General features: G+C 53.8%; 1 protein-coding gene across 1 annotated transcript in view; it reads left to right on the top strand.

The window, feature by feature from the left end:
* Positions 1–751: 751 nt before the first annotated feature.
* Positions 752–26,296, top strand: part of AMFR (autocrine motility factor receptor) — a 45,378-nt gene continuing 19,833 nt past the window's right edge. Inside the window, exons 1-10 of the mRNA XM_054170044.1 lie at positions 752–1,072; positions 2,536–2,628; positions 6,137–6,301; positions 9,512–9,664; positions 14,038–14,078; positions 15,547–15,679; positions 16,875–17,008; positions 20,208–20,318; positions 22,864–23,048; positions 24,535–24,638. Coding sequence (XP_054026019.1) covers positions 833–1,072; positions 2,536–2,628; positions 6,137–6,301; positions 9,512–9,664; positions 14,038–14,078; positions 15,547–15,679; positions 16,875–17,008; positions 20,208–20,318; positions 22,864–23,048; positions 24,535–24,638 — 1,359 coding nt within the window. The 5' untranslated portion in view covers positions 752–832. The remainder of the gene's footprint in view (positions 1,073–2,535; positions 2,629–6,136; positions 6,302–9,511; positions 9,665–14,037; positions 14,079–15,546; positions 15,680–16,874; positions 17,009–20,207; positions 20,319–22,863; positions 23,049–24,534; positions 24,639–26,296) is intronic.

Here is a 26,296-nt window from a genome sequence, read left to right as displayed (position 1 = left end):
CTTTGGGCATCCTGGGCCAGTATCTCACTGCTCTCACAGGGAACAATTTCTTCCTTACATTGAACCTAAAGCTACCCTCTCACAGTTTAACCCCCCCATCACGCCCATTTTCCTGTCCTGCAGTCCCTCCCTAGCTTTCTGCTGGGCTCCCTTTTTGGGGGAGGTCACCTAAGCTCTCCCTGGAGCCTTCTTTCCTGGAGAGACTGGAAGAAGTATTGTAAACAGTAGAAGCTACAGCAGTAGGGCTGTTCCCTGTCTGCACTTCCCCTAGGTCCATACAGTTAGTCAAATGTATGGATGCTGGGGCAGCTGCCAGGTGGAGCAAGTTAAGTTAGAGGAGCGTAGGGCGGAACAGATTTGTCATGAGGGAGGGAGGGGGCAGGTTTGGAAGGCAGACGCCACCGCGAACAAGCAGCTTCCTCCTCCGTCCCTGCGCGGCACTTGGTGCCGACAGAAGTTCTGTTCCAGGTGCTCGTCCAGTTGCCTGTGGAAGGGCTGGAGGGCAGTGCCCGCTCTCTGCCTCCTCCTCTGGTTCCGTGCCAGCGGATCCGGGGGCTGCCGAAGGAGCTCGTCGCCGCTTTGCCTCCGCCCCCGCTGTTGGCTGCGCGGGGCCGCGGCGCTCCCAGCCTCCCGCCCCGGGGTCGGGCGGAAGGGCCGGGCTGGAGGCACCGCGCTGGAGGCTCCGCCCCGGCCGTGACTCAGCGGGGCCGGGCGCGGGGGGGTTGGGGCCGCTGGCTGGGCCGGCCCCGGGGAGGGGCGGCGGCGGGGCGGGCGCTTAGGCCGCAGGAGCCGGGGCAGCGCGGCGGGCCGAGGCCGCGGCGAGGGCTCCGCCATGCCGCTGCTCTTCCTGGAGCGCTTCCCCTGGCCCAGCCTGCGCACCTACACGGCGCTCAGCGCCCTGGCCCTGCTGGGCACCGGCCTCAGCGCCTACTGCGCCCTCAGCCAGGCCCCCGGCGCCGCGCAGCCGGACGGCGCGGCGGAAGGCACCGAGCCGGCCGAGACCCCGCGCCACGGCGGGCCGCGGGCCGTAGACCTCGCCTACTACCTGCTCTCGGACAGCCTCTGCGTCTGGGTGAGCCCCGGGCCGGGTGGGGCGAGGCCCCGGGGCCTGCGGGGAGCGGCGGGGCCGCGGCCTGCGGCGGACTCGGGGCCGCTCTGCGCGGCCTGCGCCTGGCGGTGGCGGGGAGAGGGCGGCCGGGCCTCCCCGGCGCCCCACCGGGCTTGGGAGGGAGCGGGGGCGGGTCGTTATTGTTGTTGGAGAGCCGAGGGAAGAGAGGCGGCTCCGCGGCCGGCCGCCCGCTCCGGCCCGGCGGTGCTCCCCTAGCCCGCGCCGCTGCCGCAGGCGCTGTGCGCCCTTCACGTCCGGGCCCGAGGGAGAGCCAAGAGAGCCGAAAGTTCGGCGGGAGGCTTGTCCGTGTCCCTGAGGGTGCCCCTCTGGCCAGGGGGTGTTTGAGTGCAGCCCCGGGGCCCTGGCGGGTGCTGCAGCGGCGCTGCTGGAAGCGCTGCCGGTCCTGCTCGGGCAGGAAGCCGCTCGGGAGGCTGTCCGGGAGGCTCTGCGGGGTTCAAGGCCGCACTTCACCTGCTCCGTCTTTTTTAAAAGCCAGCATTTAGAGCCATGCAGATGAGAGGAAGCCCTCTCACCATTTAAGAGCAAAATAAACAACTGACAAAGGAGACGTTTTCTGTAGCTCTTCGCAGCTGAGCCTTGCAATAGGATGTGGATCTTGGCTCACTTGTTTCTGTTGCCGACTCCTCCTGATGAGTTTGCCATAACGCCTGTCAAAGGTGATGGCTCATCTGCTTTACGAGGTGCTCTCGTGGCTGAGAAGCTGATATTTGCCATAGCAAACACAGGCAGCCTGTTGAAAGGCAGTCTCAGGACCTTAAATTAAAAGGTTTGGAGGAGTGCGTTGTATGTCCTTTCGAAACCACAGCGTGAGGCTGCTCCAGCGTCCCCACCTTCCCCTTCTAGTGCTCCATGCAGGTCAAAAGCTAACTGCAGGTGTTCTGCCGTATGTGGGAAGCACTTTTATTGGGCCTGTGTACTCTGCTCCTTGCTCCTGTGCTTCAAAGCAGTCTGCCCCGAAGGATCTGAGCAGCTCTTCCCGAGGGCTGAATGCTAACCAGCCTGTTTGGAGACAATGTCTGAATCCTCTTGCCGTAAGGACAGACCCAAACTGGAGGTTTCCCCTCTGCTGTAGGTGTAACACAAGTGAGCATCTCCTCGGAGTGAGTTTCAGCCTCGGTGCTCAAATTTGCTAATCTGCACAAAAGAATGAGCTGTGAAGGGCTGGGTTGGTGTGTTGGGATCTGCTTGGAGTACCAAACTGTATTCCCAGGCCCAAAAAGAGGCAAGTGACTTGCCAGCCTGGAAGAGACCAGGCTTAGCTTTCACCAAGACAAGAAAAGAGGCAATTAATAGTGAGCTGTGAACAATGGGAGGCTGTGTTAGACCCCCTCATTGCCCTCCTCTCCCCTGCCCCTCTGCTCAACAGGGCAAAAGTACTGGTTGCTGAGTGCTTGCTTTCTTTGCAGGTGCTGGTGAACACTGCCTGCTGCTTCCTGATGCTGGTGGCTAAGCTCATCCAGTGCGTGGTGTTTGGTCCTCTGCGCGTCATCGAGCGGCAGGTACGGCAGCGGCGCCTCGCCCTCAGCCTTGTCATGGAGCCGTGGAGGCCTTAAGGGCCTCTTTGGTTCTTAAACTCATAACATTACCTTAGCTGTAAGAGGCAGGCATATGCAGAGAGAAGGGAGATAAGCAGGGCTGAGAACTTGGCTATTTAGTCCTGCTTCTGGGATGGGTGAAAATATTTCAGGTTGAGTGAGGTTGTCCTATTCCTCCTCTGCCCTAGAGAGGCCTCATCTGCAGTTCTGGTCTGGTTCTGGACTCCCCAGTTCAAGAAGGACAGGGAGCTGCTTGAGGGAGTACAGCAGAGGGCTGCAGAGGTGGTAGTGGACTGGAATACCCTGTGAAGAAAGGCTGAGGGACTTGAGAGAGAAGACTGGGAGGGATCTCATCAGTGCTTACCAATGCCTGAAGGTGGGTGTCAGGAGGATGGGGCCAGGCCTTTTTCAGGGGTGCCCAGTAACAGGACAAGAGGTGGTGGGCACAAACTTGAAGATAGGAAGCTCCCTGTAAACATGAGAAAGAACTTCTTTACTCAGGGTGCTGGAGCACTGCAGCAGGCTGCCCAGGGAGGTGGTGGAGCCTCCATCTCTGGAGGCACTCAGACCCCATCTGGGTGCCTTCCTGTGTGACCTTTTTAGGTGAGGCTGCCTTGGCAAGGGGGTTGGACTGGCTGACCTCCAGAGGTCCCTTCCAACCCTACCACTCTGTGACTGTTACAGATTCAGCAAGCAAATCAGTAAGAAACTAAAGCTTTTTAAACCCAGGGTGGTGCAGAAGATAGCAGCAGCAGCAGCTGGGTGCTGGGTTGCTGTGTGAAGGTGATGGCAGTGCAGGGCGTTCCTGCACTGGGGAAGCTCTGAGGAGGAAAGCAGCCATGGCAATTTCTGATGTGCAGAGCTGAGGCACATAAGGCGTCACTAATGACCAGCTCTGTCTCAAAGCTGCTTGTGTTTCTGATTCACACCCTGTAGAGCCTCCAGGTGAAAGCATAGTTAAACCAAGGCCCCATCAAGCTGCTTTGGGCTGGATTTTGACTGTCAGGATGGGGAGTTTTAGCCAGTGATCATTTCCAGGCTGTTCTCTGCCCTCCTGGAAACCCGAGTGGAAGGCAGGAGCGGCGTGGCTTGGGCAGTGGGAGTGAGCTTCAGTCCTCATGTGCAGGCAAGTGGTTGTTAGTATGAGAGCCAAAAGTGGCAGCATCATGAAGGCACTCTGGGCCTGTCTTGGCTCAGCCCCTGGTGTCCGTTAACAAAACATTTTGGTTTATCAGGCTTTTTTCTCCCCACAACAAGCTGCCTTGCTCTCTGCTGCTGGAGACCATCCCATTGTTTCCTCCCTGCTGTGCCTGCGTGGGATGGGTTTGGTTTTACATTGCTCATCCACCTCACTCTCCACTTCAGGCACTGTGCTTTTTAAGAGCAACCTTTGTCACATCTTCTCTTAATCATCTCTACTTTCTGGCAGGTTTCTGGGAGCAAGGTTCTAGGCTGTTTAGAATCATGGAATTGTCAGGGTTGGAAGGGAGCTCAAGGCTCAGCCAGCTCCAGCCCCTGCCATGGGCAGGGACACCTCACACCACAGCAGGCTGCTCACAGCCACCTCCAGCCTGGCTGCAAACACCTCCAGGCAGGAGGCTTCCACCACCTCCCTGGGCAGCCTGTACCAGGCTCTCACCACCCTCCTGGGCAACAACTTCTTCCTCACATCCAATCTCAATCTCCCCACTTCTGGTTTTGCTCCATCCCCCTCAGTCCTATCCCTCCCTGACACCCTCCAAAGTCCCTCCCCAGCTTTCTTGGAGCCCCCTTCAGATCCTGGAAGGCCACAAGAAGGTCTCCTGGGAGCCTTCTCCTCTCCAGCCTGCACAACCCCAACTCCCTCAGTCTGTCCTCACAGCAGAGCAGCTTCAGCCCTCTGCTCCTCCTCGTGGCCCTGCTCTGGATGTGCTCCATCAGGTCCAGATCCTTCCTGTTTGGGCAGGTTGGCTGTGGCAGTTTGTTTGCAAGGGGGACTTTGTGTTTGCAGCCTGGTAGCTTTGTTGCTTGGCTGTGAAGAATCAGAGATTACCCTGGCTTTGGCTGAGCACTGTTTGAGAAGGATGGCAGGTGCCAAAGGTCAGGGCTGGGCTGGCCACTGGGTAAGTGTCAGATGCTGTCTGTGAAGCCCTTTGCCTTCCCAAAGGGAAAAGAGAGGGAACAGGGGAGGGAGGCTGGTGGGCTGGGAAAGAAACTGAACCAGCTGGGATGGAAACAATGCAATGCTGTAGGTCCAAATAGATCCAACCCAAGATGGACCCCAAGCCCTGAGGGCAATGACATCACCAGTGTCACCACTGGTGCCAGGGGCAGGCACTGGGCAAGTCCCAGGCTGGGCTCAGCAGCAGATGGGAGCAGGATTCAGGAGCTGGGTTCTGGAACTGGATCCTTGAACACAAGGATCAGGGTGGAAGGCAGGAGGGACAGAGTCTTCCTGGGACACAGGTGAGTGAAGAGGCTTGACCCTGGTGATCCCTCAGCTTTCTCCTGAGGATGCCATCCCCAGGATGCAATCCCTTGTGGGTCAGCTGAGGGGCACCTGTCCTGTCCACTCCTCCTCACAGCTGCCACCTCTGACTGACTTCATCCCAGCATGGGGCACAAGATGTGGCAGTGCCCTTGGTCTGCACAGGAGCAAGGGTAAGCCAGAGCCCTGCTGCAGCCCAGCCCCTGGCATTAGCTCTCCCATTCAGTGCTCTCACTGCTAGAATGTCAAAAACTCCCCAGGACAGAATTTAGATTGTCCCTCCTCTCCCTCTCCCCCACAGGGGAAAAACAGGCAGGGGAAGTGAGGGGCAGGCCAAAGGCATTGCACAGAACTGGGAGGAAGTAACTTCAACAGATAATAGAAGGTATTTAGAGGAAAGGGATGTACAGAGAGATTGAGGGGCAGGATATGCAGAGGTACATACAAAACCCAGTCTGGGATGGCAGTGGATTCCCCCACAACACGTGGCAGCAGGCCCAAACCCCGGCAGCAAACAGCTCCCCACCAGGCAGCAAGGCAAAGGGAAGAGTCCCCCGGAGCCTTCCTGCCCCCTTGCAGGGAGAACAGGCAGGAAAGGGGAGGGACCCCCACCTGCCTACCAGTTAACCCTTAAACCACAACACAGAAGCAGCCCCTGGCTGTGAGAGCCTGCCCTGAGCTTCAGAAAGAAGCAGAGCAGAGCCTGAGCTGGGAAGTCCGGTCCCAGAGCAGGCTTAGGTCTGGCCTGGCTCGAGGCAGGAGAGCAGGAGGCCGCGGCGTGTGCCGAGCTGCAGTGCTGGTACAAAAGGCTGGCTGGATTCTGAGGACCCTTAGCAATCCAGTCAGGGTCACAAATACTGATCAGCAGGTTTTTGCCAGTCTGTTGCCACATTCCTGCTTTCACCTCTGGTTTTCACGTCCCCCTTCCCCTTGCTCTCTCCGCTCCCCTGCGTGTGCGTTTGCAGTGCTTTCACTCCGGTAACCCAAGGTCTTTTCCCTTTGCAGCACCTCAAGGACAAGTTCTGGAATTTCATTTTTTACAAGTTCATCTTCATTTTTGGTGTGCTGAATGTTCAGACAGTGGAAGAGGTGGTGATGTGGTGCCTCTGGTTCTCTGGACTCGTGTTTCTCCATCTCATGGTTCACCTCTGCAAGGATCGCTTTGAATATGTGAGTTTGGACGAAGGGCTGGGTGGTGGTCTGAGCCTGAGCTGGGATTTAAGAGCTCAGATGGGGGCAAGGCTGAGAATCCCTCCCCTGTTCCCCCTTCCTCTTTCCCAACAGAGAGGAAAAAAAGGGAAGGGGGGAAAATCCACCAAGAAATCATTTGGAGTCAGTTTGGAAGTAGAGAGGAAAAAATCTTCTTTAAAGAATAGAATAGAACAGAATGAGCCAGGCTGGAAGAGACCTGAGCTCATCCAGTCCAACCTCTCACCCAGCACCAACTCAACCATGGCACCAAGCACCCATCCAGGCTCTTCCTGAACACCTCCAGGGATGGGGACTCCACCACCCCCCTGGGCAGCACATCCCCAGGGCCAATCTCTCTTGCTGGGAAGAACTTCTTCCTACCATCCAGCCTGAACCTCCCCTGGCACAGCTTGAGACTGTGTCCTCTTGTTCTGCTGCTGGCTGCCTGGGAGAAGAGACCAACCCCCCCCTGGCTGCAGCCTCCCTTCAGGGAGTTGCAGAGAGCAAGAAGGTCTCCCCTGAGCCTCCTCTTCTGCAGGCTAAGCAACCCCAGCTCCCTCAGCCTCTCCTCCCAGGGCTGTGCTCCAGACCCCTCCCCAGCTTTGTTTTAGATGCATATGTGTATGTGTGTGTATATATATATGTGTAACAGGAAGGGTTCACAAGGGGTAAGGGACAAGGATGGATGGGGAATAATATGTATACCAAACCAGTCCTTTGAAGAGGTGTTCAGGAGGGGATTGGATGTGGCACTTGGAGCCATGGTTTAGCAGCCAGGAGGTGCTGGGTGACAGGTTGGACCTGATGATCTCTGAGGTCTCTTCCAACCCTATGGATTCCATGATTCTGTGGTTCTAAGATGTGTGGCTGTGGCAGGGAGGAGGACCAGGCCTGACCACATGGCATCGAAGCAGGAAACAAGCAGCAGTCCTCTCGTCCAGGCAAGGCAGGAGCTGAGAGAGACAAATGCCTGCAGTGCCTTCCTCTTTATAGGCTTGCTGGGCAGGGAGGGGCAGTGGGACAGACTCAGTTCCCCAGGGAAAATGCTATCCAGGGAGAGCTAGGCTCTCACAAGCCCTCCCCCTGCCCTGCTCTCAGGGTGGGTGTAACCCATCACAGGCTGGCTCATGGGATGTGCAGGTTCTGGTTGAGGCAGTGGCTCATGAGCAGTTACAAAGAGATCATTCAGAGCATTTCCTCCCCCTGTGGTGCTGCACATGTGCACCTCCCAGCTTCACATACTTGCTTTGAAGTGCTCTGTCAGTCTTCTTCACAGGAGACTTACTGTGGCCTTCCAGGATCTGCAGGGGGCTCCAAGAAAGCTGGGGAGGGACTTTTGAGGATGTCAGGGAGGGATAGGACTGGGGGGATGGAGCAAAACCAGAAGTGGGGAGATTCAGATTGGATGTGAGGAAGAAGTTGTTGCCCAGGAGGGTGGTGAGAGCCTGGTACAGGCTGCCCAGGGAGGTGGTGGAAGCCTCCTGCCTGGAGGTGTTTGCAGCCAGGCTGGAGGTGGCTGTGAGCAACCTGCTGTGGGGTGAGGTGTCCCTGCCCAGGGCAGGGGCTGGAGCTGGCTGAGCCTTGGGGTCCCTTCCAGCCCTGACAGCTCTGATTCTGTGGCACAAATGGAGCTGAAGATCCTTACTTTCCTTGATGAATTGCTCCTTCTGTGTGCCTTGCAATTACTGTTCTGTAACTCTGAGATGTCTTCATAGATCTCTCAGTGACCAAGGCTTGATAGCAGAACACCCTTCAGGTTGGTGCCATGAAGCCTGCTTCTGTGTTCAGACTGAAGCTCGTTTTCATCTAACAAATGAAGACTGCCAGTGTCTTGACAGTGTTCAGCACAGCTTCCTCCATAGGCTGCATCCCAGTTCCTGTTAATGCCAGCAATAAATTCAGTGGAGGTGCAGAGATTGAAGGCTTGGCAAGGAAGAAGGAGCTGGAATTTGAGCAGTAAATCCTGCCCTTTAAGCATCTGTAGTGGATGTGTCTTTTCCTCAGCTCCTCTGCCCTGGAATAAAAGTTGGAACTGGATTGAATCCATGAATTTCCTCCTGGTAGCTCTGTGCTTTGGATTTATTGCTGTGCAGTGAGGCCTGGTAACTCACAGGCAGCTGAGCACTGAGCCTGAAACTGGGGTGGTGGAGACAGAACTGAGCAGGGCAGGCATCTGGTAGCTGCATTGTTGTTCAGAAAGCTGGGAAAGAACAAAGCTCCCATGGGAAGAAATCCTTGTTCCATTCCTTCTGCATTCAAAGCATGTACCCTTGATTCTTTACTTGGCCAAGTGGTGCTTGTGTGAGCTGCCTGGCAAACAGGGATGTGTGCAACTGGACTGGGGAGAACCAAGGAAGAGGGAAGCCATTCAAAAACAGAATGTGGGAGTTGGCTTCACCAGTCAGACCTGAGTGAAGCTCTGGGCAGCTCCTTCCATCCTTGTTCTGTTCTTCCTGCCCTCAAAACAAGGAGGTGGACCACCTAAATACTTTGCCTTTTGGGTTTGCCTAGGTGTAGCCTACTGTGGAGGTAGTTTAGAGGCTGAATACACTGTGCCTGCTGATGAACGAAGCAGCTGTCTGGAGCAGGCTCTGCCCAGCAGGGTCTGGCTGCAAGTTGCATTTTTGGAGGAGGTGTCTTTGTCCTTCCAGAGGAAGATGACACCGGAATTGCTACAGGCTGGAAGGCAAAGGTGGAGAAATCAGAGCAGCTGTAAGGTGGAAAACTGACAGAGCAGCTGTGGGTGCTCCCAGAGTGTGTGCTGAGGTGAAGTGCCTGTCTACAAAGCAGATGCTGTGGATGTGAGGCAGAGGCTGCTGTGTGAGAAGGTGCCTGTGGTTTTCTTGCACAGGTGGTCAAAACATGAGATCAGACAGCTAAACTGGTCCCCTCTGGCTTTAAGAAACAGCCACAGAATCACTTCAGCTGCAAAAGGAAGTGGTTTCTAAGTGACCCTAGGACAAACAAGATTTGGGGGTGATGTGTGCTTACAGCTTGACTCTGCAGCATTCCTTAGGACACTGCATGGTGGTCTGGGCTATTCTAGAGAGCAAAAGATTGTCCTGAATGAGGACTTGGGTGAGGTGGCTTCCTGGTAAGTCCTTGGCTTGTCAGAAGGACTTAGTGGGAAGTCAGGGTGGATGAAGTCCTCCTTTACACCTGTGATGTATTTCTGTGTTTGTGTTGCAGCTTTCCTTTTCTCCAACCACCCCCAGGAGCAGCCACATCAGAGTCCTGGCCCTGCTCATAGCCATGCTCCTGTCCTGCTGTGGCCTAGCAGGCATCTGTGGGGTCATTGGCTACACCCATGGCATGCACACCCTGGCTTTCATGGCAGCAGAGGTGAGACTTCCTTTCTGCATGGCCTGGTTTGCTTTTCACCCCTTACTTGGGCTTATCTGGGCACATGGTGGGTCTTTCAGTTCCCCCCCAAGGGAGAAACTCCAGACACAAACAAGCCCTCTCCTGTTGAAGAGCAGGTGCCAGATCTGCATGCTTGCTCTTGTCAGAGTTTCAGCCAGCAAAAGAAAGATCTGTGCCAGAGGAAGAGAATGAGAGGGTAAATCAGTGAGATGATGCTGACCTCCCCTGGCAGCCTGTGGAGAAAGGAATGGTTGTGCTTCCTGAGCATTGCAAGCAGGGTTGGTTGAAATGGCTGCTGCAGTGGGCATGGAAGTGTGACTGTGCAGCTCAGCCTTTCCCTGGGGGCTTGTCTTGCCTGTTTCAGTTCTCCCCAGAAGGGATGAGACCTAACATCCTTCCCTTGAGGCAAACTGCTGGGGCTTGCTGGTGTTTGTGGGGAGCTGTGCCTCAGCTGAGAGGAGCAGCACTTGGCTGTGCACTCCTGAAGCCTCTGCAGTCTGGAGTAAACCTCAGTGTGCTGGGGGTTGGTGTTGTGGCTTCCTGTGCTGCCTGAGGATGTGGTTATCTTCAAGACAGAGTTGCAAGGCACAGGTGGTCAAAACATGAGATCAGACAGCTAAACTGGTGCCTTCTGGCTTTATAAAGCAAAGACAGAATCACTTTGGCTGCAAAAGGTCTTTAAGATCATCCAGTCCATCCTGACTCCACCAAGGCTGCTGCTGGACCTCAGCACCAGCCACATCTCTGCCCCTTCTGCACACCTCCAGGCATGGGGATTCAGCCTGGGGAGCCCCTGCCAGTGCTTGGGAACCCCTGCAGGGAGGAAGCAAAGTTTATCTTCTGACTCTTCAATCCATGCTTGGAGTTAGTGAGGAGGCAAGAAGAGAGTCAGCTGATAGTAGGAGAACAAGATTCTGGTCACAGCACAGGTCAGTTACTGAATCTGTCTGGTTTCTTCTCCTGAACACAAGGATATGCAGGGCCAGGTTGGTAAGGACACAGTGGAAGGGTGCTGAAGATCTGCCAGGGTCTGTGAGAGGTGAGGTCTCAGTGGTGGTGTCTCTTATCTTGGCTTGGCAGAAGGACTTATCAGCTTCATAGCAGCATAGGGTGGGCTTGTCAGGGAGTGCTGCAGAGTCAGAGTGTCCTCTTGTTAGTGCTGCAGCACACAGTGGTGTGCATGTTTTGGGTGGCTGTTCACAGAATTGTTTGGGTTGGAAGAGACCTTCAAGATCACTGAGCCCAGCCATGGAACTGGGAGCTGTTGTGTCTGCTGCTTGGCCAAGGGGCAGCTCAGTGTGAGTGTGTAGTCTTCAGCCCAGCTCTGGCTCCCTGCAGGCTGCTGTGCTGCTGGTGAGCTGAACTTTGGGGAGAATATGCAGGATAAAGGGTCTCTTGCCCTGGCTTGCAGCAGCTGAGGCCATTCCTGAGCTGAGGATTACAGCAGCTTGTTGGGTTTGATAGCTTCAGGTGGAGTCTGGAAAGCTGTCTGAGTTCTTGTTGAGCTCATGTGTCCTTTGGTCTCTGCAGGATGCAGAGGCAACAAATTCCACACTCAGCTTTGTGTCCACACAAACAAGCTCTTGCAGTTGTTCTGGATCTCCTGTCTGGTAACATTCTGGCTGTCACAGACCCCCAGCATGAGATCTCTGGAGGCCACCCAGTCCAGCCCTCCTGCCACAGCAGTGCCACCCAGGGCAGGTCACACAAGAATGTGACGTCCTCTCCTTCAGTCTTAACCATGCCACTCATCTTGGTGGCACCTGCAAAGTTGGTCTGCCCAAAGAGTCTTTGTAGCCCAGACCCTCCTGTGAGCAAGGGGTAGTCTTTTTCTGCTTCCTACTCGTGATGGGACAGGAGATGAAGAGGGTCTCCTAAGGTGCCTGGCAGAGGTCAGTCATGCTGGTTAACTGCTTGATGGTTGTGATGAGAACATGCTGTGCTAGGTGACTCCTTGTGACCTTCCTGCCTTTGTTTTGTGTTACTTGGATGGTGTGCAGCTCTTCCTGAGATGCACTGCTGGTGAAACAGTCACAGCAGCACTTAGTTTAAAGCCAACTAGGAAACCCTTGAGTCCTGTGTCTGATTTCCAGTATCCATCCCATGCTGCACAGCTTCAATCTGACTGGAACACCAAGCTATCCCAACTGTTCTGTATGTGGCTGACCAGTACAGCTGGCAGCAGAACCAAGCACTTCAGCATGCTTCAGCTCCCCTGGCAGCACACACTCATGAGGACAAGGCACACACAACAGTGCAGCTTCTGCTCACAGGCAGAACTGGGGAGCAAGTCCTGGAAAACAAAACTGAAATGCTGAAGCTGGAACTGGTGTTTAGCCAAGGATGTGCTCAGCACTGCTCAGGCCACACCTGGAGTCCTGTGTCCAGTTCTGGGCTCCTCAGGTTAGGAAAGAGGTTGAGCTGCTGGGAGGTGTCCAGAGAAGGGCAACAGAGCTGGGAGGGGTCTGGAGCACAGCCCTGGGAGGAGAGGCTGAGGGAGCTGGGGTTGCTTAGCCTGCAGAAGAGGAGGCTCAGGGGAGACCTTCTTGCTCTCTGCAACTCCCTGAAGGGAGGTTGGAGCCAGCTGGGGGTTGGTCTCTTCTCCCAGGCAGCCAGCAGCAGAACAAGAGGACACAGTCTCAAGCTGTGCCAGGGGAGGTTCAGGCTGGAGGTAAGGAAGAAGTTCTTCCCAGCAAGAGAGATTGGCCCTTGGGCTGTGCTGCCCAGGGAGGTGGTGTGGTAGGTTGAGAGAGGGCCTAGCTCTCCCTCCCCCACAGAGTAAGAGACCACAGCTGACTCAGAAGCAAGCTATATTCACAAGCAGGTTATCTATAACACAATCTATACAGTATTTGCAATATATATACAGAAATATGCAGCAAAGGAAAACAACACAACAAAATTCCCTCCTGGAGAGGAGGGTTTCCCTGCCTGTAACCCCCTCTCTCCCCCCTTGCCTCCCTTTCTTCCAAAAAGGGGTTAGAGAAAGCAGGGCAGTTGGTAAGGAAAGGAGATGTTCCTAGGCTTCAAAAGCACATGCAGAGTTCGTGTGCTTATCTCAAGGTCAGCCCTGCTTAGTTTGCTGAGAAGCAGGCAGGGAAGGCAGAACAGACTGAAACCCAAACAGAAAATTCCAGCTGCCCTACAACTTGCAGTTGCATTCTGCCCCTCCAGCTATGGAATTCGCTTAGAGTATCAGAGTGCTTTCGTTCTGGTACCAAAACACTCTGCCACAGTGTCCCCAACACTCTCTCTCCTAAAGGCACAGCCTCAAATGGTCACAAGTCCCCATCCCTGGGGTGCTTAGGAAGAGCCTGGATGGGTGCTTGGAGCCATGGTTGAGTTGATCAGATGGTGCTGGGTGAGAGGTTGGACTGGATGAGCTCAAAGGTCTCTTCCAACCTGTCCTGTCCTGCCAAGGGTTAAATGCATGAAAGCATGTTAAGAGTGCTTTTGGGGATGGGGAAGTTGATTCAAATCATTTCCTGGCTGTATTGGGAACTCAGGGGGTTGGTGGTTCCTCTGGGCTCTCCTTAGTGGTGGTGCTGCAGGCATGCCACCAGGCAGGCTCTACAGCAGTGCTTCCAGTTGCTCTCTGTGTGTCACTGGGCTCTGCTGACCACAGGGTGCTGTGGGCAGTCTCTGAGGGGGCTTGTCCTGTCTGATTCTTTTCACTGGGAGGATACAAGGAAGGGATGGGACCCTGTGGGCCTGGCAGGTTAGAGAGGGGTGATGGGACCACCTGTCTGAGGTGCTCAGAGCCTGTGGAAGTGTGGTTAGGTATTCTGGAACCAGTTCTTTGTGGTGACTTGGCTGCACCTCTGCTCTTGCCAGTTAGAGAGATTGCTCTGGCTGCCTTATCAGAGGCTTCCTGCCCTCTGCACTGCTGTTATGCTCAGGTCTCTGTGCTTATCTGGACAGGTAAGATGATCACAGAGGGCAGTCACTTTGCAGTGTTCACATCTCAGCAGAGGAAGGAATCCTTTGAAAGTGCTTCTGTGGTTCTTCCTCAAATTCCTGCCCCTGTTTGGTCCTTCAGATGGGGGAATGAGGAGAGCTGGTTGGTGGGCTTGTGACCTCAACACTCAGTGATAAGGACTGAAAAGATACAGCCTGTGTAGAGGGGGCAGAAAAGTGACCCTTGTCAGTGCTTGAGAGAGCTGCTTCTGGATCCCTTCACAGGCCTCATGCTTGCCACAGGTGTGTGGTGCACACAGTCACCTTGAGGAGCTGGTGGCTCACAGCCACTTAAGCTGTAAGCAAGGCAGTTAGTGTGCTCCCCTTCTGGCTGTGCACCCCCACCCCTGCAGCATGTTGTTAACGTGTTTGTTCTCCTCTCCTCCTCCCTGCAGTCCCTGCTGGTGACAGTCAGAACTGCCCATGTGATTTTACGGTGAGTACTTGGCTGGTGTCAGGGTGGCTGTGGGGGGAGGCAGTGCAGGGGCCTGTGGGTTCCAGAGGTGTCTGTAGTTGCCTTGCTGACTTGCTGATGCACATCTGGGGACGGGGCAGAGGGGGTTAAGTTCAGCCTGTGCTGCTCCCAGCGTCGATTAGACTGTGCATGGATAGCTTTGGTGGGTGCTGACAGCTTGAGGCATGGATTGGTGCTGCTGTGGGAGGGTTGATGCATGCCACTTGGTGTCACCCTGCTGGGTTTCTTTTAAGACCTTGAAAGATGTTAAAGAAGTTTGGGTCAGAAGGGACCTTAAAGACCATCTAGTTCCAGCTCCCCTGCTGGGAGCAGGGACACCTCCCACTAGCCCAGGCTGTTCAAGGCCTGTTCCAGCCTGGCCTTGAATACTTCCAGGCTTGGGAGCCTCCACAGCAGCTCTGGACAACCTGTTCCAGGGCCTCACCACCCTCACAGGGAAGAATTTCTTCCTAATGTCTAATCTAAATCCAGCTTCTTCCAGTTTGAAGCCATTGCCCCTTGTCCTGCCACTCCATGCCTTTGTAAAAGGCATTTTAAAGCTCCAGCACTTCTGCTTTGGAAGAGTAGGATGTGGGTGCACATGTAGGCCTTGAGACACAGCACAGAGCCTCTTTGTCCAAGTCAGCTCCTGGCACTGTGGCCTGTCACCAAGCTGCAGTGCTTCACTCCAGAAGCACCTCATGTGCTGAGCAGTGGGGGCCTGTAGATACTGCCCTGCCCAGTGTGCTTTTGCTTGCTGCAGGAGTTCCCAGCAGAGCTGCAGCTCCTGTTAGCTGGTGGTGTCTGTGTGCCAGCATGGGCCAAGCACTGGGTGCTGTTTGCCTTTGGAAATCTTCCTGCTTGGAACCAGTAGCCTTGGAAAGAAATTTCCCCCAGGGAAGCACAGAGCTGGGGGCTCTGGGGTTAGAAGTGCAAACTGCTCCAGCACCTCTCATATGAAGACAGGCTGAGAGGGTTGGGGTTATTCAGCCTGGAGAAGAGAAGGCCTCAGGGAGGCCTTAGAGCAGCCTCCCAGTGCCTGAAGGGAGCTACAGGAGAGCTGGGGAGGGAGGTTTTACAAAGGCATGGAGTGGCAGGGCAAGGGGCAATGGCTTTGAACTGGAAGAAGCTGGATTTGGATTAGACATTAGGAAGAAATTCTTCCCCATGAGGGTGGTGAGGCCCTGAAAGAGGTTGTCCAGAGGGGTTGTGGGGGGGGTCCCAAGTCTGGAAGGGCTCAAGGCCAAGCTGGATGAAGCCTTGAGCAGCCTGGGTTAGGGGAAGGTGTCCCTGCCCGTGACAGGGGGGTTGGAACTGGATGATCTTTAAGGTCCCCTCCAAACCAACCCATTCTGTGATTCCAAAGCCCCCATGGGCAGAAGCTGCTGGCAAGCTGGGGGTGGTGCTGAGCAGAAGCAGATGGATTGCTGTTCCTTTCCTGCTCTTGCAGGTACGCCATTCACCTCTGGGACCTCGACCACGAGGGGACGTGGGAGGGCAAGGACATCTATGTCTACTACACAGATTTTATCATGGAGGTGACCTTGCTTTCCCTGGACTTGATGCATCACATCCACATGCTGGTATGGAAGGCTCTTGAGCTCACAGACAGTATTTGTGTGTCTCTTCTTCTGGGCTTTTCTTGGCTTATTTTAGGAGCTGAATACTACAGGGAGCTGAGGGCTTGGGGGGTGTTTGGCATCCTTCCCCCTGCACAGAGTCTTCACAAATAACTTTGTTAGGGAGTATCAACTACTCTGTAATTATCTGTTTAGTAGCTGTTTAACTAGCTCTGCTACTGAGTAGAGTCAGACTGAGTTCTTTGGCAGCAGAGGATGTTGAGTCCAAGAGGGATGAATAAAGTGGATCTTTACCCACAGAATGCTTTGGGCTGGAAGGGGCTGTAAAGATCAGCCAGCTCCAACCCCCCTGCCATCAGCAGGGACACCTCCCACCAGCCCACATTGCTCAAGGCTTCATCCAGCCTGGCCATTAACACCTCCAAGGAAGGAGCCTCCACAACCTCCCTGGGCAACCTGTGCCAGTGTCTCCCCACCCTCAGGGGAAAGAATTTGTTTGGTCTCAAGAGAAGAAAAAGTCTTCAGTGCTGCCTTCTCTGCATCCTTCTCTGTAAAGAGCTGATGCAGTTTCTCAGGGTGGCCTCTGCTTTTCCACAGTTACAGAATGTTAGGGGTTGGAAGGGACCTCCAGAGATCATCAGGTCCAATCCCCTCTACCAAAGCAGGGTCAGCCAAGGAGGATCACCCAGAAACACATCCAGATGGGTCTTGAAAGTCTCCAGAGGAGACTCCACAAGCTCTCTGGGCAGCCGGCTCCAGCACCCTCACAGTAAAGAAGCTGTTCCTCATGTTGAGGTGGAACTTCCTGGGTTCCAGGTTGTATCCATTTCCCCTTGTCCTGTCACAGGATGCCACTGACAAGAGCCTGGCCCCTTCCTCGTGACACACACCCTTTAGGTATGTGTAGACATGGATCAGATCCCCCTTCAGTCTTCTCATCTCCAGGCTCAACAGCCCCAGGGCTCTCAGCCTTACCTCATCAGACAGATCTTCCAGGCCCTTGATCATCCTCATAGCCTCCACTGGACTCTCCAGAGGGACCCTGTCCCTCTTGCACTGGGGAGCTCAAAACTGACCAGAGCAGAGTAGAGGTGCTGCTGGTCACGCTCTTAATGCACCCCAGGAGACCACTGGCCTTCCTGGACAGAAGGGCACACTGCTGGTGTCTGTTTCTAACCACCCTTCTGTTTCCCCCCAGCTCTTTGGCAACTTCTCCCTGTCCATGGCCAGCCTGGTGATCTTCATGCAGCTGCGCTACCTCTTCCACGAGGTCCAGCGCAGGATCCGGCGCCACAAGAACTACCTGCGTGTGGTTGGGAACATGGAAGCGAGGTGAGCCTCTGCCCTGCCCTGCCCTGCCCTGCCAGCTTGGGCTTGACCTTAGGGAGAGGATCATGGAGTGTTAGGGGTTGGAAGGGACCTCTAGAGATAGAGTCCAACCTCCCAGCCAAAGCAGGGTCACCCGGGGCAGGTCACACAGCAATGCAGCCAAGGTGGGTTTGGAAAGTCTCCAGAGGAGGAGACTCCACAGCCTCTCCGGGTGGCCTGGGCCAGGGCTCAGCACCCTCACAGCAAAGAACTTGCTCCTCATGTTGAGCTGGAGCTTCCTGAGTTCCAACTCATACCTGTTCTTCCTTGTGCTATCACTGGGCACCACCAAACAGAGACTCACCCCTGCTTGACACCCACCCCCCAGATATTTATTGGCTTTGATCAGATCCCCTCTCAGCCTTCTGTTCTCCAGATGGAACAGCCTCACTTCTCTCAGTCTGTCTTCTGAGAGAGGTCTTCCAGTCCCTTCATCATCCTCATGATTAAGGAGCCTGAGGAAGAATGTGGGGTTCCTTTGCACTCCTCTGATACACCATGCCATGGTGTAAGCTGTAGAGGCAGTCTGGACACTCAGAGGAACTTTGTCCCTGTTTCCTTTGGTGCTGTGGACACCCTTTCTGCTTTTGACAGCTGAGTAGGCTTGACTGCTGTCCTAGCAGTGCTGCTGGTTTTGCTGGCAGCAAGGGAGCTCCCTTGGCCAGGAGTTCTCCTGTGTTTCCTTGGGGTGACATAAGCTCTGCCTCAGTTGTCAGGTACTGGCTTTGGTTGTGAGAGAACAAAATGCTCTGAGTTTCATTAGGCTGTGCTCTTCAGCTGCTGCCTGCAAGGAAATCAAAACACTGCTTGAACTAGCTATGCATTAAACCTGAAGCCAGCTCTAAGCAGGCTCTGTACTTGTGGCAATGCTGAGAGCACCTGGGGATTCCTTCAGTCCATCCCTCTGCAGTGAGGCAATACAGGGGAATTGGGAGGCCTGCTAAAAGCTGCTGCTGTGCCAGATGTGGCTGCATCTCTGAGCCAGTGGTTTGGCCTGATTTTGGGAGTGGCAGGAGGTGGGGTTTACTCCTGTACCATTTTCAGTGTGGGCTCAGCTGGTTTGTGCTCTGAACTAGTCCAGTCTGAATTGCTTAAGACACTGAGGTGCTGGAGTGTGTCCAGAGAAGGGCTAAAGCAGGTGAAGGGTCTGGAGAATAGGGCTGGTGAGGAGCAGCTGAGAGAACTGTGGAGAAGAGGAGGCTGAGGGGAGACCTACAAACCCCTGACAGGAGGCTGCAGTAAGGTTGGGGCTGGTCTCTTCTGCCTAGTCTCAGGTGATAGGAGGAGAGGAAGTGGCCTGAAATGGTGCCAGGGGAGGCTTAGGATGGAGATGAGGAACAACTCCTTTGCAGTAAGAGTGGTCAGGGATTGGAACCTAGGGAGGTGGTGGAATCACTGTGCCTGGAGATGTTCAAGAACCCTGTGGGTATGGCACTTGGGGACATGGATCAGTGGCCATGGTGGGGTTGGGTTGCAGGTTGGACTCAGTGGTCTTAGAGGACTTTTCCAACAGACAGAGCTCTGTGATTTTGTGGTACCTGCTGCTGTAGTCCTGATGGAGAAGAGTGACCTATCTAGAAATCCCCAAGGTTTCCTTTGTGAAAAATCACTGAGTTGCTGTGAGAGCCTGGTTAAGAGCTGCATAAGCTCATCCACAGAGCATAGTTTCTTCTGCTTCTCCTAAGCCCCTTTAAGCTGCTCACAAAGCTGTTTGAGTTCCAAGTGTCTCAGCCAGACCTCAGTGCCTTGGTGTGGGTTTTGTCACTGTGATTAGATTAGAATAGAATAGATTAGAATGAACCAGGTTGGAAGAGACCTTTGAGATCATCAAGTCCAACCTCTCACCCAGCACCATCTGATCAACTCAACCATGGCACCAAGCACCCATCCAGGCTCTTCCTAAACTACTCCAGGGATGGGGACTCCACCACCTCCCTGGGCAGCACATCCCCGTGGCCAATCTCTCTTGCTGGGAAGAACTTGCAGCCAGCCTGAACCTCCCCTGGCACAGCTTGAGACTGTGTCCTCTTGTTCTGCTGCTGGTTGCCTCATCAAGATTATCAATAAAGATATTAAAGAGGTTGTTCTGGGAGAACCACATTCTGGCTTCCTCCTGAATCTGCCAGGGGCAGGGAGCTCCCTCCTGTTGTGTAGTTGTTCCTCAGGTCTATTCCACACCAGCAGCACCCTGAAGTGTTGTTGTGCCCCACTCCATGTCATCCCATCTTTGGGTACTGTGTAGTAGCTGCCTGCATGGGGCTGTAGTTTAAATGAAGGGAAGAAAAGGCTCAAGATAAATGAGAGCTGGCAAAAAATCTGAGGCCAGAATTAGTCAGACCATAAATGCTTATGATCCCAAGAAGACATCTTAATGGGTACAGCTGTTACAAGTCATTTAGCAAAATGACAGAAGACAAAGCAGTGCAGATTGTCTCTTGGAAGTTCTCAACCTGGTGGTCATATTTCTTGGAAGATATTAAATCAAAGCTTTTCTTGTGTGTGCTTAGGACATGTGGAGATGTGCAGAATGAAAAACACATCCAGAAGTGCCTGTGAGGAAGGCCTGAGAGGGATGAGTGTTTGGGTAAAAATAGAGGGCTGGAGGACAGACTTGAGAGAGTTGGGGCTGTTCAGGCTGGAGAAGTGGAGGCTCTGAGGAGACCTTCTTGTGGCCTTCCAGGATCTGCAGAGGGCTTCAGGAAAGCTGGGGAGGGACTTTTGAGGGTGTCAGGGAGGGATAGGACTGGGGGGGGATGGAGCAAAAGTAGAAGTGGGGAGATTCATATTGGATGTGAGGAAGAAGTTGTTCCCCATAAGGGTGGTGAGAGCCTGGCACAGGTTGCCCAGGGAGGTGGTGGAAGCCTCCTGCCTGGAGGTGTTCAAGAGGGGATTGGATGTGGCACTTGGTGCCATGGTTTAGTAGCCATGAGGTGCTGGGTGAGAGGTTGGACTTGCTGATCTCTGAGGTCTCTTCCAACCTTATTGTCTCTATGATCCTTGAGGTCCCTTCCAACCCTAACAATTCCATGATTCCAATAACAAATTTGCTGACAAGGAAAAGTTCATGTGGAGGCTCAAGTTGTCCCTGTGCAGGCTCCTCTAGACAGGAGGCCATGCTGAGCTGGTGTGACCATGACTTGTGTCTCTTCCCTTTTCTTTGTAGGTTTGCAGTTGCCACCCCAGAGGAGCTGGCAGCCAACAACGACGACTGTGCCATTTGCTGGGACTCCATGCAGTCTGCTCGGAGACTGCCTTGTGGCCACCTCTTCCACAGGTGTGTTTCCAGGGCTGGGAGGCTGCAGCTGGGCTATGGAGGCATGTCTGGAAGTGAGATCAGGATGACAAGTGATGGACTTCCCAGCAAGAGAGATTGGCCCTTGGGCTGTGCTGCCCAGGGAGGTGGTGGAGTCCCCATCCCTGGAGGTGTTTAGGAAGAGCCTGGATGGGTGCTTGGTGCCATGGTTGAGTTGATCAGATGGTGCTGGGTGAGAGGTTGGACTGGATGAGCTCAAAGGTCTCTTCCAACCTGGTTCATTCTATATTCTGTAACTGTCAGCCAAGCTGTGAATGCTCACTACCTAGGTCATCTTAGAACCACTAAGGTTGGAAAAGACCTCCCCAGTGGTTACCCTAACACTGCCAGGGCCACCCCTAAACCCTGGCCGCCAGTGCCACATCTGCATGGGCTTTGAACCCTTCAGGGATGATGAGTCCATCACTTCCCTGGGCAGCCTCTTCCAATACTTAACCACTCTTTCAGTGAAGCTACTGTTGCTCATGTCCAACCTAAACCTCCCCTGGCAGAGCTGAGGGCTGTTTGCTCTTGTCCTGTCACCTGGAAGAGGAGACCAGCCCCCACCTCGCTCCAGCCTCCTTCCAGGGGGTCATAGAAGGTCCCCCCTCAATCTTCTCCAGGCTAAACAACCCCAGTTCCCTCAGCTGTTCTTCACAATCCTTGTCCTCTAGACCCTTCACCAGCTTCTCTGGACACCCTCCAGCACCTCAGTGTCTCTCCTGGAGTGAGAGAGGCAAAACTGAGCCCAAGATTTGAGGTGTGGCTTCACCAGTGCCCAGTACAGGAGCACCATCACCTTCCTGCTCCTGCTGGTCACACCATTGCTGATCCAGGCCAGGATGCTGGTGGCCTTCTTGGCCACCTGAGCACACTGCTGGCTCATCTTCAGCCAGCTGTCAGCCAGCACCCCCAGGTCCTTTTCTGCTGGGCAGTTTCCAGCCCCTCTGCCCCAAGCCTGGAGTGTTCATGGGGTTGTTGTGACCCAGGGTCAGGACCCAGCACTCGACCTTGTTGAATCTCATCCCGCTGGCCTCAGCCCATTCATCCAGCCTGTCCAGATCCTTCTGCAGAGCCTCCTGAACCTCAAGCAGCTCAACACTCTCCTCCCAACTGAGTGTCATCTGCAAATTCACTTGAGGGTGCCTCAATCCCCTTGTCCAGATTATTGATAAGATTATGAAAGAACTTTCCCTGGTATTGAGCCCTGGGGAACACCACTTGTGGTCTCCTGATAACCACGGCCAAGTCATGTTCACTTCAGTCACTTCCATGTTTAACATGGTACATTCTTTTCCCCCCCAGACTTTAAGGTCTTGTCACCTGAAGGGTGGATAGTGCTGAGTTAGGATCTCTCAGTTGCAGGCTGGTAGCCTGCTGTGCTGTGTAACTGCTTGGTAAAGCACACTCTTCTCCCTCTTCCTTTATCCTATGCATCACCTCTCCCATGAGAGTGTGCTGATTTTCAGCTGAGGGAGAGGAATTTGAGTTAGATCCTCAGGTCCCTGCCAGGGAGGTCCTCAGGTCCCTATCAGCTTTAAAGAGAAACTGGGGAATAGTTTTATACAGCTCACCCTTGCACAGTGAGTTGTGGAGGCCACGTCTGGTTAAAGGATTTCATGGAGGGCTGAGTCCACCAGAGCTCTAAAAGAGGTTGACTGAACTGGCTGTAGAGGTCCCTAAGCAGCTGGTGGTTGGAACTGGGAGACTCTTGGGACACTCTGCTGCTTCTCACACTCAGTAGTAAACAGTAGTAGTAAACAGCAGCAGATGCTTGTGTGCTGAGCCAGATCTGCCTTCTCTTAGATCTTTTGTAGCAGCCCTCCCATTTTCACACTTGTGCTTGAAAGGGAAAGGGGAGCTGGGGATTGAATTGGGACTTTCTGACATGCATGGTCAGCTCAACTATCCCTGTGCTGTCATCTGAGCAACTTACTTCCTGCAAGTAGCTTTTGACTCTTCTGCTGACTGTCAAAGCAGAGGTTCTGCTCCCTGTGCTAATTTGTTGTCATTTATGACAGACCTTGCCATCAATATTTATCTGTGTTCCAAGGAGTCTCTAATGAGATAATGTGCCTCCATGGCAGAAACTCTTCTTCCACTGCTGCTGGAGCCAATGAGTGTCTCATCACCCACTGAGCACTTGAGAAGGCCAAGGTCTTCTCTTCAGAAAGCTGTTTTCTTTCTGTCTAAAAGGATCCTTTTGGATTCTTTCTTTTCTTTCCTTTCTTTCTTTTCTTTCCTTTCTTTCTTTTCTTTCCTTTCTTTCTTTTCTTTCTTTCTTTTCTTTCCTTTCTTTCTTTTCTTTTCTCTTTTCTTTTCTCTTTCTTGCCTTTTCTCTTTCTTGCCTTTTCTCTTCCTTGCCTTTTCTCTCTGTCTTTCCTTTCTCCCAGAGCTCATCAGGCATGCCTCACAGGTTAGCTCCAAGCAGTCCACGTGTTGGTGTTCTGTACACAACAGGCGCCAGCTGCTCACCGTTCTCATGCTGCGGCTGTCTCACCCTATAACCTCACTCTTTTTCTCTCAGCTCCTGCCTGAGGTCCTGGCTGGAACAGGACATATCTTGCCCCACCTGCAGGATGTCCCTGAACATCACTGACAGCCAGCGTGTGCGGGAGGATCAGCAGAGGGAGAACCTGGAGGAGAACGTGGTCCCCGCGGCGGAGGGCAGGCCGCGCCTGAACCAGCACAATCACTTCTTCCACTTCGATGGTGAGCTGAGCAGCTGGGACAGCCAGGGTGCCTGCCCAGCTCCAGTGAAGGGGGCAGCCCTCCTGGAGGAGGGGGTGCTGGCTGTGCTTCAGTTGAAACTGAAAGTGCTGTGTGTGTCACACACAGATGTGTTGGCAGCAGCTCAGGTAGTTGTCTCAGGGGCAGCTCTGCCCTGGCGAGGCCACATCTGGAGTCTTGGGGGCTCCCATCAGGAGGTGCTGCAAGCTTTTCCTAGTGACTCCTCCTTTGCTCTGTGCTGGCTTTGCGATCTGTGAAGTTTGGGGGAGGAGAATAATGGGTGGAGAAGGGTCAGACACTTCTAAGCACACTGAGATTGGCTCACAGCTCCTTGTGTGGCTCCCACCTTAGGGTGTTTTAGCTCTCCAAAAGACATTACGTTTAGAACACCACTCTGGTTTGTTGCTACCTGTCCTCCCCTCTGCTCTCCTGTGGCTTGCAGACCTGCAAAATTACTGTGGGGATAGGAGGAGGAGTGGATATAGAGCAAACCCTGTGTTTATTTGATCAGAAAGGCAGGAGGGGGAGGAGGGAGCCAGCCCTGCTCTGCTGAGCCTGAGCACACAAGTGCTGCAGCTGCTTTGGTTGGTGGCTCTCTGCCCCTTTGTAGTACTATTTTCTCAGCTCCTTACAGCTGAGCCATTTGGGGCCAGACTCAGGTTGTTCAGGTTGGGTTTAGAATGACTGGAGTGTGGTGGTTTTGAGGCTCAGGTGCTTTTAAGATAACCCCAAAGAGAAAAGTCCTCCAAAAGACAGAGTCTCAGGGGGATGTGTTCCAGAACTGAGTTGTCCTAAGTTTCCTGGATTCTTTCTTTTTTCCCTCTGGATTATTTTAATTTTCCCCTTTAATGGGAAACATTAAACCAAGACCACAAGGATCTGTTGCTTTCTTGGTCCTTTCCTGGGCCTCAGCCAGCCACTGCAACAATGTGTTTGAAGGGTATATCAGCTGGTTTACTCCAGCTGCCTTCATGGATGGGAGACCTTTGGGAGCCCCTCTGCACTGCAGAACTCTCTGTACCTTCTGGGCATAGGAAGACTTGTGTTAAATACCTGTAAAAGCACTTGCCTGCTGAGAACAGAGTCACACAATCAGCCAGGCTGGAAAAGACCTCAGGGACCATCAAGTCTGACCTCAGAACCTTCTGTTCTTGCTTGACTTAGCACAAGGGCTGATGGTTTGAAACTGAAAGAGGGGGGAGAAATGGAAGAGAAGAAAGAGAAGGGGGAAGTGTTTGACACTGAGGGTGGGGAGAGCCTGGCCCAGCTTGCCCAGAGAGGTGAGAGATGCCCCATCCCTGGCACCATTGCAGGTGATGTTTGAGGCTCTGAGCGACCTGCTCCAAGCCCAGATGTCCCTGTTGTCTGCAGGGGGGCTGGAGTGGATGAGCTTTGGAGGTGCCTTCTGACCCAAAGCATTCTGTAGCTGCGTGGTTCCATGACTGTGGTGGTGCTGTCTTGTCCCTAGGCTCTCGGATCGCCAGCTGGCTGCCCAGCTTCTCGGTGGAGGTGATGCACACCACCAACATCCTCGGCATCGGCCAGGCCAGCAACTCCCAGCTCAACGCCATGGTAAGGCTCCTGCCAGGCTCTGCCCCGTGGCCTGGGGAGGGGGCAGAGGAACGTGAGGATGGAGGACTGAGGGGAGACAAAAGGGTGTTTAAATGCTGTATGAAAGGGGTTTTGCTTGGTTGGTTTCTTTGTGAAGTTAGGGCACTGTATTCCTTCAGCTGCATAAGGACAGGAGGCCTGGAGGTAGGTGAGGGAGGGAGGGAAATGGGCATCGACTTGCCGTGTGGATGGGCAGACTGGTTCTCAGCCTGCTTAGTGCAGCTTTCTTCAGTACCCTTCAGTACTTCACTCACAGCTTGCAGTAGCAAAGGCTGTGAGTCTGAAACAGGATTTAGCTGCTGCTCAAGTGCTAACTGATCAAATTCATTCTACTGTGGCTGGAAAGCTGCTTGGTGGAAAAGGACCTGGGATTGTTGGTCAGCAGTGGAACATAAGCCAGCAGGTGCCCAGGTGGCTGGGAAGGCCACCAGCATCCTGGCCTGGATCAGCAACAGTGTGGCCAGCAGGACCAGGGCAGGGAGTGTCCTGTATTGGGCACTGGTGAGGCCACACCTCAAATCCTGGGTTCAGTTTTGGGTCCCTCACTCCAAGAAGGACATCAAGGGGCTGGAGGGTGTCTAGAGGAGGACAATACAGCTGGTGAAGGGTCTGGAGAGCAGGGCTGGTGAGGAGCATCTGAGGGAACTGGGGTTGTTTAGCTTGGAGAAGGGATTTTGGAGGTTGGTTGGCCTCTTCTCTGAAGGGTCAAGTGATATAGAACAAGAGGAAACAACCTCAAGTTGCAGCAGGGGAGGTTTAGGTTGGCCATCAGGAACAATTTCTTCCCTGTAAGGGTTGTCAAGCCCTGGAACAGGCTGCTCAAGTGGTTGAATCATCATTCCTGGAGGGATTTAGCAGCTGTGGAGATAGGTCTTTGTGCTGGAGCATTTTGTCAGTGTGAGATGGGGCTCTCTGTAGCACAGTCAACTCTTGGTGATTCATGATGGTGAGTGTTGGGGAACAAGCTGAGTTCCTTTAGTTTGAGTTCTTAGAGCTGCTGTGTGTTCTGCCAGGGCAATAAAAGTTAGCTGAGGATGTGTGGCATGGATGTGCTGAGGTGTTCTGAAGGTGAGGTATCCCCATAGCCTGCTTTAGCCTCACCACCTGCCATTCTTAGGGGCTTAAGGCAGGGTGGGCAGAGAGTGGTGAGGTGTTGGCAGGTTGTGTCCTGGGATCATGCAGGGACTCTCCATCTAAGGTCAGTTCAGTTTCCCTTTTGCAGGCCCCAGTGACACAAATGGGCTTTGGGTGAGGCTGAATCATGGTTTCTGAGCCTGGTGTGTTATTAAAAGCACAGGAGCAACACATTAAAATGTCTACTGGATGGAGAGGCTCAGGTCAGCAAGCCATTAAAGTGTTAAATGTTTTTAATAGACAAGAAAGGAAAATCTCTGTTGTGTTACTGAATTGAAACCTGGGGAAGCATTTTGAGGGGAAGGGCAGAGGCTCAATTGCTGAATCAGCTGTTCTGGCCCCAGCTTAGTACAGTGGGGAGTTGGGTTTGCTGTGGTTGCTTCTGCTTGAGCTCACCATCAGCTGCTGGGTAGTTACTGCTTTGCCTCTCCCAACTCCTTCCAGCCTTCTTTCTTTATTGTCCTTGCTCCCCTCCCCACCAGGTT

The sequence above is a fragment of the Dryobates pubescens genome, chromosome 19 (assembly GCF_014839835.1).
Source record: "Dryobates pubescens isolate bDryPub1 chromosome 19, bDryPub1.pri, whole genome shotgun sequence".
Lineage (NCBI taxonomy): Eukaryota > Metazoa > Chordata > Aves > Piciformes > Picidae > Dryobates > Dryobates pubescens.
The sequence above is the reverse complement of the archived record's forward strand: the minus strand, read 5'-3'. Positions and strand labels throughout refer to the sequence as shown.